Here is a 20,416-nt window from a genome sequence, read left to right on the forward strand (position 1 = left end):
TATAGTCCCAGTGGCTCAGGAGGCTGAGGCAGGGGAATCACAAGTTCAAAGACAGCCTTAGCAAAAGCAGGTGCTAAGTAACTCAGTGAGACCCTGTCTCTTAATAAAATACAAAATAGGGCTGGGGATGTGGCTCAGTGGTCAAGCGCTCCTGAATTCAAGCCCTGGTAGCGCCCCCCCCACCAAAAAAAGAAATAGAGGTAGGAGTAGAATTCTAGAAGCAGAGGTAGACTGGGGTGAATATAGAAACAGAGACAGGACTCACAGAGGAAAGAGTATAGGGGGAACCCACGGAGGCTTTTTGGTTGACTTTCGTGCCCATTTTATTCTCTGATCACCAAAATTTATAACAACTCATATGTAATTACAATATAATTACATAATATGTAATAAATATGTAATACACCATTGCCTGGGTATGGAATACTTTTGCACTTTGTTATTTTTATAGTTTTATGCCTCATAATGCTGTTTTCTAAGAAGAATGTTGCTTAATGTGTGGGTTGGGTAAACACGATGCCCTGGGCATGTGAACCATTAGGAGTGCAGAGGACCGGGAGCGGATTCCACAAAGGGAAAGATAGATATTGCAGAGAAACTGAATCAGAGCTGATTGCAGTGAGAGAGAGGGGCCGTGAGAGAAGCCACAATGCAAGAAGGGACTCAAAAGGAGACAGCAGTATGATTTGAGGCAGGGCAGAGGGTGACTAGGTTAGGCAGCAAAGAAGTACATTAAATGATCCGACAAATCAGTTCAAAAATGCACAGAAATGGGGAGCAGCTGCTTCGGGGAGATTTCATCCATGCTGATCAACAAGGCCCAGTGATTCTAAGTTGACAGAGATGCTAAGAGTCCTGGCAAATAAGGCTTTAGAGACAAGAGCTTTGTTTTAAATTGGGGTTCAAATAAAGAGTAAACAAGAGACTATGGAGGGATCCAAACCTCAGAGCTGACAGGATGGACCAGGTGAGGGAAATAGACCATGGAGATCTGGAACTCACCTGATCTAAACATAATTTTGAACTCTGAGATATCTGCCCAGGGTGTTGAGGAGTTGGACGGTTGGGAAGATGTTTATGGAAAGTCCAAGGCCAAGGGTTTCGATGAAACACATCCAAAGTGCTCAGAAGCCTTTCCTCCACTGTCTTTTCTGTTGGACCATCCACTTCTTTCGAAAGCATGGTTTATCCAAATCGTGACAAAACTTGCTGGTCTCAGCCAGACCCCCGCCGCCTGAGAACACAAGTACAGACAGATTACAGCAAAAGCCTCCCCCTCTGTGAAGGAAGACTGGTCATCGTCACCAGATACTGACTGATTTATAACACGTTGAGGCCCAGGCCAAGAGAGACGCCAGGCCCATATCTCGGCTTTGGGACAGGCCTTCATTATTTAAACTGTCAGACTTGCAGCACTTTTAGGGTAAAGAGCCATCTTAACTCTTGGGTAGAAGGTTCAGACCCTGAGAACGAGAGAAGCCCCTCACTGTTTCGACTTTTCTCAAAAATTCTCAGGCAGAAAGAGGGGAGAGCCCTCTGCTCAGAGCCATGGTCCTCTCCAAGTGGCTGGGAAACCTGTTTCCACAAGGCTGGGTGGACACCTGGACTCCTCTCTGCATCTCCTAATGGGGATACCAGGGTGGATACCCCTGGGGTTCATAGACCAAGACTCAGCTCCAAGCGTTAAGTGGGTGAGTGTGTTTGCAGTTGGATTCCAAGACTTCTAGGAAAGTGTCCGTTCAATTTCATTTTTCTCTTTAGATGCATCTTAATTTCCAAGGCACTGGTTCTCAAACTTTTTGGGATCAGGATTCCTTTACACTCTTAAAAGATACTGAGCTTTTGTTTGAGTGGCCTAAATCTATTGATATTTACTGTATTCCTCATGAAAACTGTATAATTTTAAAATATTTATTAATTCATTTATAGATAATGATACAATAAATATGGTACATATTTTTATGAAAAATCACTCTATTTTTCAAAATAAACCATTTTGTGAGAAGAAGGGCATTGTTACATTTCAGCAAATCTTTGTAATGTCTGGTTTAATAAAACCCAGCTGGATCCTCATATCTGCTTCTTCATTCCATCTGTTGTAGTATGTTGCTTTGGTTAAAGATGCCTATGAAGAAGGGCTGAGGTGTAGCTCAGTGGCAGAGTACTTGCCCGGCATTCATGAGGCCGTGGGTTCGATCACCAGCACTGCAAAGAAAGAAAGAAAAAGATGTGCATGAAGAAATCCCAGCCTCACACAGATGGGAAGTTAGAAGAGGGAGGAATAGCTTCACAGCCTTTTCAGGTAATTGTGGATATCCTTCTTTGATATTACACTAAAACTTGATGCCTGGGAGTTCGTAAAAGTTACTTACAGGGTGGAATCTGAAGCCATATCAATGGACTCTCCCTACTCTTTGGCATTAAAAACCATTGATCTCTTTTGTACTTTGAGAGAATCTATTACAGCACCATTCAGTAACATCACACATTAGCCATTTGGAAAATGTTGGTTCACTGAGTTATGCCAATCTTCCAAAATGTTGATACTGTATCTAAATATATATATATATATATATGTAAATATATATATATCTAAGTATATATATTTATAATATATATAATATAATAATATATATATAATATATAATAAGATATATATCTAATATATATATCTAAATATATATATATATACATATATATATTCTAAGTGTTAGAAAACTGTTCAACTCATGGTAATGAATACATGCAAATATTGTACACTTTTAGGGTAAAGAGGATCTTAACTTTTAGGCAGATGTGAATATTGTCATTGCCAAAAAATACTATGCATTGTTTTCCTTGAAATTATGGGCTCATTTCATTTCTTTTCTTGAGAAATATCCAAGTCTGAGTTTCTCTGTCAGTCATTCATTCTTTCAAGTACAAAAAAAAAAAAAACCCAAAAAATGTCCCATGAAAAAAATGACTATTTTAAACCATCTTCATGTGATTTTCCATCAGACAATTGATATACTTCAGCGTGTGGCAGAAATGCTATATATGTATCAAACACTTTGTCACAAAGAATATTTAAAAGACTTGTAGTCAAGAGTTGAAATTTAATAAAATTATTAATTTTTTACTGCTCTGCCAAGGACATTCTTAAATGAGCCTTCCTTTTTTTCTTTCTTTGAGTGCCTGGTGAAGAATAGGATGATTATTAAAAGTCTATGGTGCCCTTGGTTTAACTGGTCCTAAGGGGCCAGCATTTCATCCACCATAGTTTGGCAACGTTGGTGCAAATACCAACATGGATAAAAGGCCAAATAACATCCTTGTATTATTATGAAAATAGTCTTGACCTTGCAGATCCTCTACAGACCACACACTATTCCGGGGAAAGTGCTCCCTCTGTCTACCCACCCTTAGCAATACTTGGACTTAAATGGAGTTAACACCTGTGAGTTAGTGCTTATGAAACATATTCTTTGAGTGCACAACTTTGAGAAAATCTATTTTAATATCACGTTTGAGAGGTGATGGAGATGGGGGTGGTGGTGGAGAAAATACTGTGATTATTAAGTTAAAATAAGGTCTTAAAACCTGGTCCATGGAGGGCAAATCACAGAATATTCCAGTCTGATGACTATGGCCAACAACTATCCAAGCTAATGGTTCACGGATAGGTGCACCACAAATTATTTATTCAATTTTGATTTTGAATCCATTGTCATAACCCCCATTATTTATCTTCCTAATATTTTAGGTTAGTCTAACATTAAAATTAGTTTATGTTCCCTAAGCATACAGCAATTGAGGGTGAGATGTAAATGACCTTGAAGAGTGTTTTTTAGCACAGAGATACCAACCTGGGATTTAAGCAGAAAAATGTTCTATCCTTATTTCCATTTTCTATTGTTATGTACCACTTTAAATAATTTTTGGAAAGAGGTGGAGGTAAGAATAAATTCAGTTTAAAAATGCTTTTGGCTGTTGATAAAATACCTATATAATTAAAAGTTGACAGCATATGCCTGCATGCCTTTAAAAGGTCGCAGGAAATGTACTCTGCTTTGAGAAAAGGCCTAAAGTGTGTTTTCAATTATAGTGTACTAAACATTGTGAAGAGCCATAGTAATTCAGGAAAAAGGTGGTGATGTATCTATGCAGAGTAATAATCTTCAATATCCTAGCCAAAGGTTCCCAGGGAGCAGTGGTGAAACCTTGTGACCATTGGTTTACCCATGTTAGGTGTGAAGATCCTACAGACTCAGGGTGATGGGTGCACTTGGAATGGATGAGCTCTGGTTTATCATTCAGACATTAATTTCAAGCCTAATGCTACTGACAGTAGTCCAAATCATGGCCAATTGAATTTGATCTGAGTTGAAAGATAGTTCTATTTCAAATTTTAATGCAAAAAAAATTGGAAAAATAAGTTTCAGGATGATGCTCCATTTAAACTTGACTGCTCCTTGTTTGGTTTTAGGTTGAATTCAAAGTGAGTATTTAAATCGTCTTCAGATAGCATTACTTGATATTGGGAAGCTAGATCTTTTGGGAGCAATTGGCAGGGAGGGGTTCACCCTGAGATTTCATCCTCAAAGAAAGACATCTTTGGGGAGATGCGGTACTCTTTGAGCTACTCTACTAAAATTACATAATATAGGGCCTTATTGTTATTTTTAAAGGGGGTTCATAGGAATTTAACCCCCATGGCTCTCTTTAACACCATTGAAGATTTCTAAGTAAATCAGAACCTCAAAGAGGCATCAGTTATTCCTGTCAACTTATAGAGTGTCATTTTAATGTTCTATATCTTCACTATGCCTCCACCTTCTTCGATGAAAAAGTCTATTTAAAAATTGGTAGGAAAATATTTAACATAATAAGATGATGAGTCAGAGTTTTTAAAAAGCTCAAAAGGGAAGATGTAGTTAAATAATGCACCTTCTTATTTTTTAACTACATCTGACTCATGACATATAATGTATTCCGCTAAGTTCAAAGTTTCCTGTTACAAAGAGTTTTATGAAACAACTCTTCTTCAGACCATTTTTTACTTCAATTATAGTAGCAGGTTTTGGAGTTTAAATCATTAACAACCTGAGTGAACTTCTATCTAAATGACTGCAAGTCACAAAGAGAACAGTCCTCTTTCACCAAGTACCTTTTGTGCTGAGTGAGCCCGGTCCTTTTCTGGTTTTCCCCTTTATGTGTCTCTTTGAAGCGAGATGTGTGATGATTTGTAAAGTAATGAAAGTATATCAGTTAATGAAAACTGCTATATTAGGCACATAATGCACACTGGAATTGCTTCAGGGTAAATTTCATATACCTGCATTATAGTAGAGGAAAAAAGTAAATTTCAGAAGTCAAGATCGCTGTGTGCACTGTAGGAGTATCATGTAGCAGTTAAATCAGCCATCAGGGGTGACCTAATCTTATTTTCCCCCCTTTGTCAAGGACCTTAACTTTCATTTAGGCAGCATTTTTTTTTCAAGTGTTACCTCTATCAGATGCACCAACAGCTGGACATTCATTCCATCAAACTGGTTATTGATCTTACCATATGGTATCTTTTTAATTTTTTTTTAGGAATATTTTTATTGGGATGTTTTTGGAGAGTGTGTGGGAGTCTGCAACCTCCAGACTTACAGTGATGGAGTGAGGAAGTAATTCTTCTAGCCCGAAGAATTTTATACAGAACAAAATGTAGTTTAATAAACAAAAGAAAGTTAAGAGAGCAATCTATCTCCTTTAAAAAAATATATATCCGTAAAATAATGAACGGATCGTTGTTGAAAGAGTGGGAAAAACTTTTTTCCCCCTAGATTTGGCGACTAGCGGGATAAATTCGAAGAACTCCATCCCACCCCCGCACGCGCGCCCCCCATTCTTTGCAGACAGAGCGGTTGTAAATCCGAGGCTGAGTCCGCCCTGGGAGCCTTAGGGCACCTTTCCTCTTTGCTCTGTGTGTGTGTGTGTGTGTGTGTGTGTGTGTGTGTGTGTGTGTGTCTAGCTCTCGCTCTTTCCCTCAGTCTGTGCCTCTGTGTGTGTGTGTGTGAGTGTGTGTGTGACAGAGAGAGAGAGAGGGAGAGAGAGCGCGAGAGGAGAGAGAGAGCGAGAAAGAGAGAGAGAGAGAGAGCAAGAGAGCGAGCTGTGAGCTGTGCTGCCGCCGCCGCTGCCCTTTGATCCCGACATTAGTGTTAGGGGCTCGGAGACACAGAGCGCGGCCATAGACACCGCCGCACCGGCACTCATTTATTTATACCTCCCATCACACACGCGAGCACAGGACACACACACACTCACACCTATTAGATCCGTTTCCATTGAAGAATATTACGCTCGGGGACAAGCCAGGTGCACGACCAAAAATTAAAAAAAAAAAAAAAAAAGAGGAGGAAAAAAAAAAAGAAAAGAAAGGAAAGAAGAAAACCCCTCTTCTGGCTCCAGGAAACAAGCTTCAACCCATTGCACACACCGGAGAGAAGGGGTTTCCCCCTGCCCGCCCGCCCGCCCCCCAACTACCTCCCCGCTCCTGCCAGTGTCTGCCTCTCTGCCCCCACGGGGGTTTATTTGATCTCACATTAACCAAGGAGGAGAATGTGAGAAAAGGGGGAAAATGCCCAGGAGGAAGCAGGAGCAGCCCAAGCGCCTTCCCTCACGTAAGTCATCCCTTCTCCACCTCCTCTCGTGCCATTTTCTCGCCCTCCCTCTCCTCTTTCCCCTCCGCAGCCTCCTCCGTTGTTTTCTGCATTAGTTTAGGGTTACAGAGGTGAAACTGACAAAGACACAGCCCGGGTTACTCCTCGTTTAGGTCTATGCTGAGGCAGCCATGTTGGTGATGATCAGCCCCGTGCCCTTTCTATTCTCTCTCTCTTTTTCTTTCTTTCTCTCGCCCCCCCTCTTTTTTTCCTTGAGATCGGGCTTTTTTTCCCCTTTGCCTCCCCCTCCCCCTCCTCACTCCGGGTTGCTGGGGGGAGGGGGCGAAAGCGGGAGGAGGGGAGTAGTGTGGATGCCGGGGTTTTTACCGGGGGCTGGGGGGGAGGTGGGAGAGGTTGGAATCTTTAAAAAAAAAAAAAAAAAATTTCCTTGTGGCTCCCGGTGCCTGGGGTGCGGGGGTCGGGGCGCGCGGCGGGCAGGGGGCCGTGACATGGCGTTTGGGGGTGCCGGGGCGAGGGCGCGCGGCCGCCCGCCGGGCTCGGGATCCAGGGAGAGGTCCGTCTCCGGCTAAAGGTTGCGCCGGGGTTGGTCGGCCCCGGAGCCGCCGGCGGCAGCGGCGGCGGCTGGAGCAGGAGGAGGCGGAGGTGGAGGAGGCGGCGGCGGAGGAGGGGAGTCGGGGGCGGGCGAGGCGGGAGCGGCCGGGGAGGGTGTGGGGGGCACCGCACACAAACACACGGGGATACACGCGCCGCCGGGCGGCTGCTCCGCGGCGCCGGGGCGAGGGGGCGCGCCGGGGCGCGGGGCGGCCGGGCGGGGGGCGAGGCCGGGCAGCGGCGGGCGGATGTGGGGTGCGGGAGCTGCGCCGAGGCGGAGGCAGGAGGCAGGGCGGCTCGCGGCGCGCGAGGTCCCTGCAGAGCTGAGGGGAGGGAGGAGCAGGGCTCCTGGCCGCAATAAAATGCGGGGTCAGTGGGAGCAGACGGAGCCGGGCGAGACTCGGGCTCCCAGACCCCCCTCCCCGGCGAGCCTGAGCAGAGTCCAGGACTAAAGTGCATCACAGCCCTCCTCGGCGGCAGCCACACACACCAACTGGAGACACACACCCGCCGGCACGGCCCGGTCCCCTTCCCCTCCTCCACCCGCGCCCCCGGTCCCTCTCCGCCCTCCCTCCGGCTTTTCTTTGCGAGACTCTTAACTTTTCCCCCACTCCCTCTCCAGTTCCCCCCGCCCCCCCAATCTTTCTCCGCTTTGAGTGTTCCGAGATGCTGCTAAAGCTAAAAGTGAAGGAGAAAGAAGCAACTAAAAATATCCCCCGGGGCCGCCCGGCTCCTTGAATGCAGGGAAGAGGGGGCAGGGGAGAAGGCGTGGGGCGGGGTGACGGGGAGGAGGGGACGCGGGAGGCGCCGGAGGGAGGGGTCGGGGGAGACGGAGGGTCAATTTCTCCTCTCTCCCCCCCGCTCGGCTCCCCTCTCCCGGCGGTTTGGCGCTGCTCGGAGCCCGATCCTGCAAAACCCGGGCTGGGGGCGGGAGCGGAGCCGGAGCGCCCGCCCGCCCGGGTGTCAGGCCGACGTGGTCGGTCACCTGAAGTTCACGGAGGGTGGGGGAAGGGTTAAGGTTATGGTGTCTCGGGCTCGGGTGGTGTGTGAGCGTGTGCGTTTCCGCTGCAGACAGGCAGCGCGATCGATCTCCCCCTCGCGAAATATCCGCGGCGGTGCCTGCCCGGGGGACCGCGAGGGGGGCGCGGGCTGCCGGGGCCGGGCGCCCCCGCGGCTCCGTGTCACCCGGGCCGCGGCCGAAGTGGCGAGCAAGGGCACTTGCAGGCAGTCTGCTCCGCAAACATTCCTCTTTCTTTCCCCTTCCCGGTACGCAGGGAGTCGACGCACAGGGCTTGGGTTGTGCTTTTTTTCCCCTTCCTTTAAAAAAAAAAAAAATGCCCCTGTGCAGTCCTTTCTTCGCCTGCCCGCTAGAGGTTCCGAGGATAATATCACATATGTAATATATATGCACATAAAATCACTCTCAGGCGGCTGCGTGTGTAGGGAAATTTTGTGCGAGGAGGAGAAGGCGGCGGAGTCGGGGAGGGCGAGTTGGGAGGCTCCGCGCAGCGATTCACAGAAAACTCGCAGCAGTTGGTGGAGAGTGCGTGCACATGGCCGGCCGGCCACTGCGCCCAGCTCTTCTCGGGGGCGTGTGGGGGAGCCAGCGGAGGCCGGAGTCCCCGCGGGGGCCACGGGGGAGGCTTGCCCTGCTCCGACAAAATGGGCTTCAGTGTTCTCCGCGAACTTGCCCTTAGATGGCAACTTTGGGAGCTGATGAGCTTGTGTGCGAAAACCAGGGCGGTGAGGTTATTTGGTCATTTTCCTTTCTTCTCCCCCTGCTTTAAGAAAAAAAAAAAGAAAGAAAGAAAGAAAAAGAGAAAGAAAAGAAATAAAGAAAAGTTGGCGGGGTTAGAGGGAGGGTGGGAGAAGAGAAGGGATTTATCTGTTTGGGCTGTGACGGAGGTGGAACGGCCGTGCCTCCCGTTGTGTGCAGCGCTGTCGGGCAGCTGCAGCCTGCCCTGCCGGTGACCTTGACCCTGACCTCGTGCGACTACCCTCTCCGTCTGAGAGGAAATTCAGGCTCCATTTTAGCTCGTGTGCCTGGTGGGCCTCTCCTGCGCGCCGGTGCCTGGTGATGAAGTTACATTTTGAGAGTGGGGACTCTCCCACCCTGTTCTCTGATTGAATACTGGTATCTCCTCACTTAAAAATCGCCTCCCTCTTTCACTCGCGTAGCAAAGCTGCTTTTACCAAAGTAAGAAGCAATTTACCTTTGGAAACACCTTAAACGTCCCTCCAGTTTTAAAAGGGAAGCCTTAATTTGAGAAGCTTTTCCACTTACCTTTGCATTGAATGGATTTTTATGGATGTGTGCTGCCTGTTCTAAGCGGGGTTTACACATGTTTTATAAGCAATTTGCATTTGGACTAAGAGCAATTTCTGGGCAAATGGTGTATTTTGCAATTCAGTCACACTAACCCAAGGCTGGCTAAGTGCTGAGTGAGGCTTGGAGGGACTTACAAGTGGTATCTAGATGTAATAAATATTGACTTGGGTAAAAATTAGTGTTAATTTCTATTTATTATAGGGTATAATTGCAGTCCTAAGTCCTAGTTGTAATGATAAACTCTTGGTTTGTATGCTTGTTTGTTTATGTGTAAGGGAAGGATTTTTCTTCCCCTGGAGAACTGTGTTCTATCGAAGTTAAAATGTAGTTAAGTCTGGGGATTAAAGTTGCTTGAGAGAAATCATCCCAGGGTTTTAAGAAGTTATATAGGAGCAGATTTAGAAAGTTGACCCTAAAAGGAAGGAGTAATGTGTGCAATGTTGGGGGTAGGGAAAAGGGGTGATAGGGGAATGAACTGGGGCAAATTGCTTCGCAGCCAAAGAGCCCTTCTGAGTAAATACAAAAGTGATTAAAGCCCCTATTGATAGGTTGTTTTAAGAATCTGTAGAACCCAGTAAACACATTTAAGAAGTGCAAATTAGAATATGTAAAAAGGAAACTTGTGAAAACAATCTATAGTAAATTTGGAATGCTTTCCACTTCCTCTTAGGTCTCTTCCTGGCCTCTGCACCCCACAATAGTGTGACTAAAGATTTCTAAAGCATAAACCATTGCTACTTACAGACTTATTCTGTGTTGGATTTCTTTCTCTTTTATTAAGTATACTACTAGCCAGGCACAGTCCTCCCACTCGACAGCACAGACACCAGGGAACCTGGAAGTTCTACTCTCCAGTGGATTAGTCGTGGAAATCCAGACTAGCACTTGGTATTATCTGATACCAACTCTGGGGTGAGCCTCAGCCCCTGGCACTGAGTCCCAGCAATTCCCCAGGCTGGGCTCTGGCCTGCTAAGGTTTCCTAGCTCCTTCTGTTCAGCTAGACACCCCTGGGACTCTTCAGAACCGAATTAGCTTTGGAGATGGGCGAGCCTTTAACCTGACACTACTAACCAAAGCCCTGGGTTTCTGATTTAAAATTCTACAGTCATTTCCACTTGGGCCTCTGAGGTGTGTGTGTGTGTGTGTGTGTGTGTGTGTGTGTGGAGTGTGTGTATGTATGTGTGTGTGTGTGTGTGTGTGTGTGTTTGTTACATAGGCCTCATACATATGCAGAAAAAAAAAATGGCCAGCTCTATAGAGTTGAGTGGGGATCCTACTGACAAATCAAAAAGAAGTTCTGTATTAACTTTTGGAGGCACCCTCCACCAGCAGCAGCAGCAGCAAAAGGTGTTAAACCTGTATTATTTTCAAGGGTTGGTTTTAAAAGTTATTATTCCAAATAAATCTCTGTTTCTTGGCTTCAGGCCGTAATGATCATTTGGGGTCTTAAATGTGATCCTGTTGCTGTTGTTGATGGCTCTTTTACAAAAGTTCTTTCCATTAACAAGTTCCAGTACCATGAAGTATGTCCTCCTGGTCGGTCCTTTGAGCTTTAACACATGCTTATTTTTAGCAGAATCCCAAACTGCATCTCTTAAGGTTCATCAGCCTAACAAGAGGAAGAAGGAAACCACTAGGCATGGGGCTAGGCTCTTTATGAACCTCGTAACAAACTGAAGAGGGAGAGGATATAGGAAAGGCTTTTTCCTATGTTTATTGCATCTGTAAATCCTTCTACCATTGATGATCAGCTCTTTTAAGATTTCCTCATTAGCATCAACTCATCCATAAACACATGAGTTTAGATCCTATTACACTTATCATTGGAAATTTGTCTGATCCCTGTTCTTGAGCGGGAGCACAAAAGGAAAAGTACTAAAACAATTGTTTTATTATTCTAGAACTTTCACTGTTTACTTAGTTGTGGGTCAAGACTAGGATAGGTTATTGTGTTTTCCATTAACAAAACTTGAAATATTCTCTCCTTCTTTCTAGTAAAATTGGGAATGAGAATGACTGGAAAGGAACAGGACATATATAAATGCATATGTATCCCTATATTCAGGTGTTTAGATATACCTGTATAGAGATACATTTTAATAATGTTATGAGTCTTTTTTGGTCTGATGAAGGAGAAGCATTAAAAAAAAAAACGTAACTCTTTCTCCTTATTTTTTTTAATGGTGCTGGGAATCGAACCCAGGGCCTTATAGGCAAGCACTTCTACCATTGAGCCACGTTCCCAACTCCTCCCCGTTTGTTCTTATTAATCTTTGCAGTGACCAGGCACTACCTCTTGACTAACCGTGGTAACAGCCACATGGGGAAAATTTTCAGTCTGAAGTAGCACAATATTTCATGATTCCTGTCAGACCTGGCTAATGATTCTAAGGGACCAAGTAGCAGTTTGGGCTGATGATAGGTAATAATGCCTTGCTGTTCTCCAAAAAGAACATCTAGGTATTCCTGATACAGTAAGGAGGGTATCACTGGGGTTTCCTGCTAAAACAGGGAAGACGGCTCAAAATCACATTCCTTCTAATGCTTCAAATAGTTTCTAATAAAAAAATTGATTTTTAATTTATCTGTGTGCTGCCATCTCGCTCTGGAGATGACACAGCTGGTATGAGTTGACAAGTCTCTGCACAAAGTGTTAATAAATCATGCTGGAGAAGTATAAATTGGACAGCTTTTGGCTAGTGTTAGAGCTTGCTGTGCATTTGGTATTTTAGAGTCTTTGAATGGCCTCTATTAGGACAGTTCCGTGAGAGGTGTAGAAAATCTCTGCCTCGAGAAGCTTGTAAAATTAAATGGACAGAGGTGGTGGACACACCCAAGGGTAAGTGTGTGTTGCTGGAATAGCCAGGCAGGATTCTCCTGGGGTCAAAAGTTGGTTTAGTAGTGTAAGGAGTCCTGTCAATATCAACATGTTCTTGTGGAAAAGGCCAGGTTAGAATACATGGTGCTGGCCTGGGTTCACTCAGTAATCCCAGCAGTATGGATTCAGATCATGTCTGGATGAGTTAGTTCCACTAAAGAGAAAAGCTCTTGTCCTGTATCATTAATGCTGGTCATATATGCAAATTGGCATCTTTGGACTCAAAGATGAGATGGCCTAGTCCATATGGGCTGCTATAACAAAATGCCTTGGTCAGGTAATTTATAAATGGAAAATTTGTTGCTCAAAGTTCTCTGGACTTTGGGAAGTCCAAGATCAAGGTCATCACAGCTTCAGTGTCTGGTGAGGGCTCTATCTCTGAATTTCTGTCTCTGGAGTTCTTAAATGGCCGGGTACTCTTTGCTTTTGTTTTTAACAAAGTTCAAGGTCAACAATGGCTCTGCTTTCTGACCACACAGGGAGGAGGAAGGCAGCTAAGCTTTCTTGGGCTTCTTACAGAAAGGCACTAATTCCTTCATCAAGGTTCTTCCCGAATGACCTAATCGCCTCTCAAAGGCCACACCTCTGGTGAACTTTGGGGGAGCATAAACTTTCCCACCGCAGCCCAAGGTATGAAGGAACCGGAAGATACCACATGGCTACACTGTGTGAAACTTCCTTGATATCTGTGACTGGTCACCAGTGTCGTTCTGTTTGGGCTGAAAGGCATGATATTCCTGGGATTATGTTAATATGTCCGATAGCCCTCATTTGAAGTTGTCCTGTCCTCCTTGGGTCTTCGTTTTTTAAAATATCTGCTGGAGAATTAGAATAGGAGAAGGAAAAACAAACAGACCAGGCTGGCGCTGATCTCTCCATTCGGAGTGATGTATTAGTAATTTTCTATAATTTAATCAGACTGGTCGCAGAACAAGATAATGAGAGTATGACCTACAAAATAGGACTTGGGAGTGCGTTAAAGGGTTTCTAGCATCAGGTTTTACAAGACCATGGGTTTTGTGGTGAAGGAATAGATTTGGGGTTTTCTCTTATTGGAAAGAAATTCAGGCCAGGCCTGGTAAGTGGTGTGAGTTTTCATTCCTGTTTTGGTTTAGTGAATGTGCTCTTAGGATCACGTTAGGGGCACATACCGTGAGGGATGATTCTTTCCTCCTTTTGATGTACGTTTTTCTTTCTCTCTCCCTGAGCTGTGTTGCTCAGGAATTCCTACTGTCTAGGTCTGAGTGTGTAGAACACTTTATGTCTTCTGTCATATTAAATAATATGCAAATCACTGAACTTAGAAATAGTTGAGGATACTTGACACGCTGGTTTCTCTCTGCTTTTTTCCTTCTGCTTGAGAGCAAGTTTTGTATTTCCGTCCCCTGTAAATTATATTTTTATGATATTGGAAAATAGTATATGACTAGGTGCTAAAGCAAGGGCCTGTCAGTGACTCTTATCATTCCCCAGGGACTCACCTTGGCTAGAATTGCTACAGTTATAAGGTAGATTTCTAAATTAAAATCAGACTTTGACTTTATATTAATCTTAGACCATATGGGTGCATATTGCTGTTTATTTTATAAAAGTCAGTTTCACCCCATGTATGTACACACACACACACACACACACACACACACACCACACACACACACACGGCTATACTGTATCTGATTTTGTAAAATGTAAAGTGCTAGGTGGCCCATGGTGTGAGATCAGAATGTGGCCTTTAGCAACTGTGCTTTTCACAGACTGAACTGGGGTTATACTCAGTGTGATAGAGTCTGTGTGCCTTAAAGGTCTATTATCCCAACTGTCCAGTTTCTTATTAAAACACAGTCTCCACCACTGAATTTCTGTCTCTGGAGTTCTTAAATGGCCGGGTACTCTTTGCTTTTGTTTTTAACAAAGTTCAAGGTCTGGGAATGTAACTCAGTGTTAGAGCACATGCTTAACCTGCATGAGGTCCTGGGTTCCAACCCCAGCACTGAAAAAAAAGGGAAAAAAAAAAGAAAGAAAGAAAAAGAAAATTCAAATTCAGCCAAGTTTGTCTACTACCAAGGAGTAAATCCATAGACCTCCTCAGAGCCAGAAGAACAAACCCTACAATAACCTCTCTCCTTCTCTGAGAATTTCTACATGCGTCACAAGAGTGGTTGGACCCCCTTAGAGGCATGGTGTGGAGGAAACTAGGAGGGGAGAGAGATGTGGATCTCAGGGTAAACTGTCTGAGTGCTCTGAATGAGTTGGCCTTCAAAGGCGACTGGAGAAGGCCAGGCGAAATGATCTTTTACATGATTGATGAGCAGCACTCGACTTATCTGAGCCTTTGAAACAAGCTACTGAACTTGAGGAGGACTGTGGATTTTCTCAAGTTATGTAGTGCTAGTACCTTGGGCTGCCTGATGCTGTGTGCTTAAAAAGAAATTTCTTGTTGTTTTGAAATGAGAAAGAGAAAATATCATCTGTGACTTTGGGTTCCTTTCCCGTCTGCTGTATATGGTGCAAGAACTTCATTTGCTTTTGAAGTTCATAGGATGGGGGTCAAATGCACAGACTCTGGTGCTTGGTTTTTCAGATCCCATCCCGGCCACTGGCTAGCTGGGTGATCTTGGGCGGATGACTGAACTTTCTGTTCTCCAGTTTCCTCATCTTTAAATAGTTATAATAGTTCCTCTACCACAGATCATTTGAATACATATATAAATGTAAATGATACATGTCCATGTCAAATCATGCTTAATTAGTGTGGGCTTTGTTGAAAGAGCTCAGTAAATATTACCCGTTATTAAGTATATGAAATGTTTATTTGCTTAGATTGTGATTAGATTATAGACATTTCTGATCTAAAATTTTATGGTAGTTTCTGTGTTTTTTTAAAATTCTGTTTTCCTTGGATCTCAGTAGTGTGATGTGGAATAACAATATGATATGGTAAAATTCTTTTATGAGACCATTACTGTAGGGCTTGACCAGTGCTTGTTTCATTGTCCCACAGTATTATATTGGGCTTTCACTGTAGGAATGAGTTTGTTCCTCCGGTCACACGATTTGCTCTGAATTACATTTAAGTTGTGTAATAATCCTATGAATTATGGCTTAATTTTACTATAAACTGAGAATAGTAAATCCTCCTGTGGAGATTTATAGTGAGACTGAAATGAGAGAATAGGTGTTTAATAAAGGTTTGTTTATTTATTCATTTATTCAACAGGCTGTCCACTGATTAAAATAACCGAGGGGAAATTGATATTGTGTTTTCCATATGTTACATGGGTCATAGTTCAGATTTGCACAGAAAGGAGGAGAGGCAGGGCCTGTTGTTTCCAATCACAGGGATCCAGTCCAAGAGAACGTGTTCAGTGAGTCTTAAGTAAAGGACTGAGGTAAGCTCGTGTGTGTGTGTGTGTGTGTGTGTGTGTGTGTGTGTGTTGGAGCGTATCAGAGGTCACAGCCTGGTACCATACCGAGGTGTTTCGCCCCACAGGGTATGTTTAAAAACTTGAGGCAACATTTTGGAGATTGGAGGTTTCACATAAAAATCCAAATTTCCAGCTTCTTTTGAAAACTTGGAAGAGACAGCAGCACTGGGCCCACCTCCCCACATGGCAGCAATCTGCTGTGGCTGTCTCCCTTCCCCGGGCATGTGCTCGTCAGTCTGCCACAGTTCCTACCACTCGGCCACCGTGTCCCCATATGCACACACACCTGCCCACCTTCCCCAGGTCTCTTTCCTCTTGGTCCCTGCAGGCATTTGGATGAGAACCTGTTCTACATTCTCTAATTCATCACTGAGTCGAAGGTACTGTGTCCCGCATTCTGGGGTGGCACAGAGAAGCAGTATGAGGTAGGGATTATGGTCCTGGCTGTACTACATTTAGCTGTGACATTCGCAAGTGACTGCCATCCTCTGCCTGTTCTTCTCATTTGTAAAATGGGGGACATCGTCGGCTGTATGGGAGCTAAGGGAGCTCAGACGTGTAGATTCAGAGTGGTGTGTCTGGCGTGTAGTATCTGCACAGTAAGTGCCCGCCACCGTAGCGCACCTGACAAGTGGCTTCATGTCAACCGAGGATCTCCCCAGAATGCTTTCACTGCGCCGTGGAGTTCATCAATCTTGCTGCCCTTCAGTTTCTGATCACCATTAAGCAACCTAGTGTTTCTCACCCCTGGCTGCAGATTGGAATCACCTGGGAGATTGAAAAAGGTCAGACACCCCTAGAGCCGTGAGTTTGGTGGTCCAGGGTGGAGCCTGGGACTGGACTTTTTTTTAAAGTCCTCTGGGTGATTTGAATGAATCAAATCATTCAAGGGTTGAGGACCCCTGAACTCACCAGAACGCCCACTCTGGGATGATGTCATTTCAGCCAGGAATAAAGACATGTGATGCTGAGCCCCGGCAGTTTATTGACCAGACTTTCTTAGATCCTAAAATGAGCTCATGGACTTGAGTAATTGGCTCCAGCTCCAGGAAACCAGAGGCTGGGGAAGAAACCTGCAATAGGCAGGCGACAGAAACCCCAGTCTTCTCCCTCGCAGTCCCTCCCCTGGGGGAGGCCACAGTTTTCTGTCCGATCGCCAAGCCTTCTCATGGGTTTTGTGACCTTCAGCCAGTGGCTTACCCTCTCTGGGCTTAAGGAGCTCCAGATTGTAAAGTGGATAAGAGTACGTCACCCAAACCTTCTCTTTACATTATGCCTGATGGTTCCTGGAGCGATTTCATGGATGTCGTCTGCTTGTGAGGTGGAGAAGGGCTGCCTGTCCCGCCTGTGGGACAGCAGTGGAAACGGAACCACAGAGAGGGCGAGAAACTAGCTGAGAGTCACCAGTGTCAGCATTTCCAAGGGCAGGACCCGCCGACATCTCTCGAGGCCCAGTGCTGCTCAGAGGTGCATGAAATCTTCATGGAGCCTCACAGTCTGCAGGTGATGTCTGGGCCCCCTGCAGGCCTCCCAGAGCCCCCCCGGCACCCCTCGAGGTTCCCTTAGGTGCTGATGGAACACGTTGGCTCCAAGACTCATGCAAACGTGTGCTGCTGAGAACATTTCTTTCCTTGACGACTGGAGAGCTGGATTTTTGACCTTAGACTGAGCAGAGGGCAACAGAACAGAGTCGCATGCAGTGACACTTTCTGGGGCCGGGAGTACATGCTTCATATGGCGAGCGCTGCCTTCTGGAATGGCCTAGAATTAGGCATCTAATCTGTGCTTGTTGGGCCCACTCGTTAACCCAGCGAGCCTCCTCAGAGCATGAAACACAGCTGTATTTGGGAGGAAACAGTGTGGGAGACCCCACGCGCCAGGAAAGGTTCCTGAAATGTGCTGTGTGATTTCTCCCTTCTGGGGGAAGCCAGCCTCCAACAAGAACTTGCAGAGTTTTAATCTGACCTGAAGGAGAGAGCAGTCGGAGTGTGCTGCTTGCATGGAGATTTCTTGGAAAACTGGGAATGGAACCACCATTTGACCCAGCTATCCCTCTCCTTAGTCTATACCCAAAGGTCTGTAAAAACAGCATACTACAGGACACAGCCACAGCAGTGTCTATAGAGAGCAATTCACAATAGCAAACTGGAACCTACCTGGGCGCCCTTCAGTAGATGAGTGGATAAAAAAAAAAATGTGGCATATGTACACAATGGAATGTAATTCAGAAGTAAAAGAGAATAAAATCATGGCATTTGCAGGTAAATGGATGGAGTTAGAGAAGATAATGCTAAGTAAAATTAGCCAATCCTAAAAAAACAAATGCTGAATGTTTTCTCTGATATAAGGAGGCTATTCATAGTGGGATAGGGAGCGGGAGCGGGAGCATGGGAGGAATAGACGGACTCTAGATAGGGCAGAGGGGAAGGGAGAGGGCATGGGGTTATTACAAAAACAGAAAATGCGCTGCTTCCCGACTTGAACAGGTATAGTAGGTTTGGTGGAGATCCACAGACACCCATCGCTCCCTGAGGCCTTTTGCATCGCTGACAAAACACAAGGACAAGAGAAAGTACAAGAAGTTTGAATAGGACTCGATGATCTCTGTGAGGCTAGAATCACAGAAATCTTTGATAAGATAAGGCCCTGTTAAATAGATATATATATATGTAAAAACTACCCAGAAATGAAGAAGTGTAAACAAGAAGTATAAGCTTATTTTTAATAATCTATATTGATTTTAATGACAAAATTGGTACACGGTTAGTCCAAATAATTAAAATTGCCTGTAAACAACTCAAGTGTGAACGTCCCCTCATCCCAACTTCCACCCCCAGAGAGAACACCTTAATTAGCAATATTTAAAGATATTTGAAATATAGGTGCATTTCTGCAGAGTTGGCCCAAGTAATGCAGTTGAAGTCCTGAATTCGGTGCAAGGGTGGCCACATTGCTCTTGGAGCTGGTGACATCACATCTCTGATGTTGAATCCCAGGTTGGATGCTTTTGTCTCAAGGGGGAAATTGATAAACTACCCATCAGAAGGGAGGCATCAAGGACGTCGTAGGCTGTTAAAGTCATCTTAGGAGGAGTTCATTACGGAGGCAGTGGGAGTGCTTAATTTGAAAAGAAGAGTGGGGGGCGGATAAGAATTGTGCTCGGTATCTCCGTTCAAATCTGTGAAGTTCTGTTGAGTGAAAAAGGGAGGAACTTACATCGAATTGTCATTCATCCTAAATTGTCAGCTCACATGCGATAACCGGTGTGTTATTCGTACATTTATTCATTGATTTCACCAGCGGGAGCTGAGTGTGTGTCAGGGATTAGAGGTTCGTAGAGCTGAGCAGAGCCTGGTCCCTGCTCTCAAGAGCCAAGTGGGCAGAGAAAGAGATGGGAACAAAGAAGTCTGATTCAGCTTGAAAAATATTTTCACAGACTTGTGAAATGCTGAGTGGAAGACGGAGACAAGGCCCAATAGGGTGGAAGTTACAAAGATAAATTTGATTTGATAAGATAAGGACCTGTTGAATAATTTTTAAAAATGGAACAGTGATCTTGTGCTTATGAAGAAGTTGGCTCAACCACCTGTCAGGGTGATTTTTCAAAGAACTTCTAGTAATTCAGGATAGAGTGGGGAGAAGTGTTAAACTCTAAATTTATCTAATAGTATGAAAAAGAATTCTGTGACGTAAATGCTGCTTTGCTTCGTTTCTGTTATAAAATTGCATGCATGCTTCTGCCTCGGGAAGCACCTCTTTCAATATGCTGCACCGAGCACCTTTTGGGAGTTAGGGTACATGGTACAACACATAAGGTGGAGTGATAGAGCAGTGACATCTTGATCGTCCAAGAGCTGTGGTTCCCACGTGCTGCTGAATCATTAAGTTCTGAGCATGTACCTGCTCAGAGAAGTTCTGTGGAACACAGTCTCTGCCAACAGTGCTTTCACATGTTGACACAAAACTATACAGAGGATAAGTACAAATCAATATGCTAACAAGTGCAAGAGATGTACTATGAATTTGATACATAAATGTTTGCAGAAATGCGAGTAGGAGGGATGGGCATAAGATCCTCCATGGGCATAGAGGAGTGACATCCCAAGCACCCTCAAGGAATTGATGGATTCAGATGTCGAGAAGGGAGAGAAGATTCCAAGCACAAGGAATGTCATTAACCCCAAGCAGATGGGAGACTGTAAGAGAAGGGGCTTCCCTGAACCGCAGGGACCAACCTGGTGACATAAGGATAAGAAGCAGGAAAAATATGGCAGGTGCTGGCCCAAGTGATAGAGATTGTGATTGCTAAATTTAGAGGTTTGGACGCAACTCAGAAATAAACTGTAAAAGGGGCTGGGGCTGTAGCTCAGTGGCAAAGCACTTGCCTAGCATGCATGAGGCGCTGGGTTTGACCCTCAGCACCACATAAAAATTAACAAATAAAATAAAGGCATTTTGTCCATCTACAACTACAAAAAATTTTTAAAAAGAAAAGAAATAAACTGTAAAGTATGGTAGCTTCCTGCACTTTAATAAAAATAG

General features: G+C 44.7%; 1 protein-coding gene across 9 annotated transcripts in view; it reads left to right on the forward strand.

Annotated features, from left to right (window-relative positions):
* Positions 1–6,019: 6,019 nt before the first annotated feature.
* Znf827 (zinc finger protein 827) overlaps positions 6,020–20,416 on the forward strand; it is a 162,791-nt gene continuing 148,394 nt past the window's right edge. For 4 of the 9 annotated variants that reach the window (XR_013426139.1, XM_078022066.1, XM_078022065.1 and 1 more), the window contains exon 1: positions 6,020–6,650. Coding sequence is in view for 8 of the 9 variants with exons in the window: in XM_078022066.1 (XP_077878192.1) it covers positions 6,608–6,650 (43 nt within the window). In the remaining variant the exon portion in view is untranslated. The remainder of the gene's footprint in view (positions 6,651–20,416) is intronic. The other 5 variants (XM_078022063.1, XM_078022067.1, XM_040293249.2 and 2 more) reach the window with 3 other exon arrangements.

Source organism: Ictidomys tridecemlineatus, chromosome 9 (assembly GCF_052094955.1).
Source record: "Ictidomys tridecemlineatus isolate mIctTri1 chromosome 9, mIctTri1.hap1, whole genome shotgun sequence".
In the NCBI taxonomy this organism is placed as follows: domain Eukaryota; kingdom Metazoa; phylum Chordata; class Mammalia; order Rodentia; family Sciuridae; genus Ictidomys; species Ictidomys tridecemlineatus.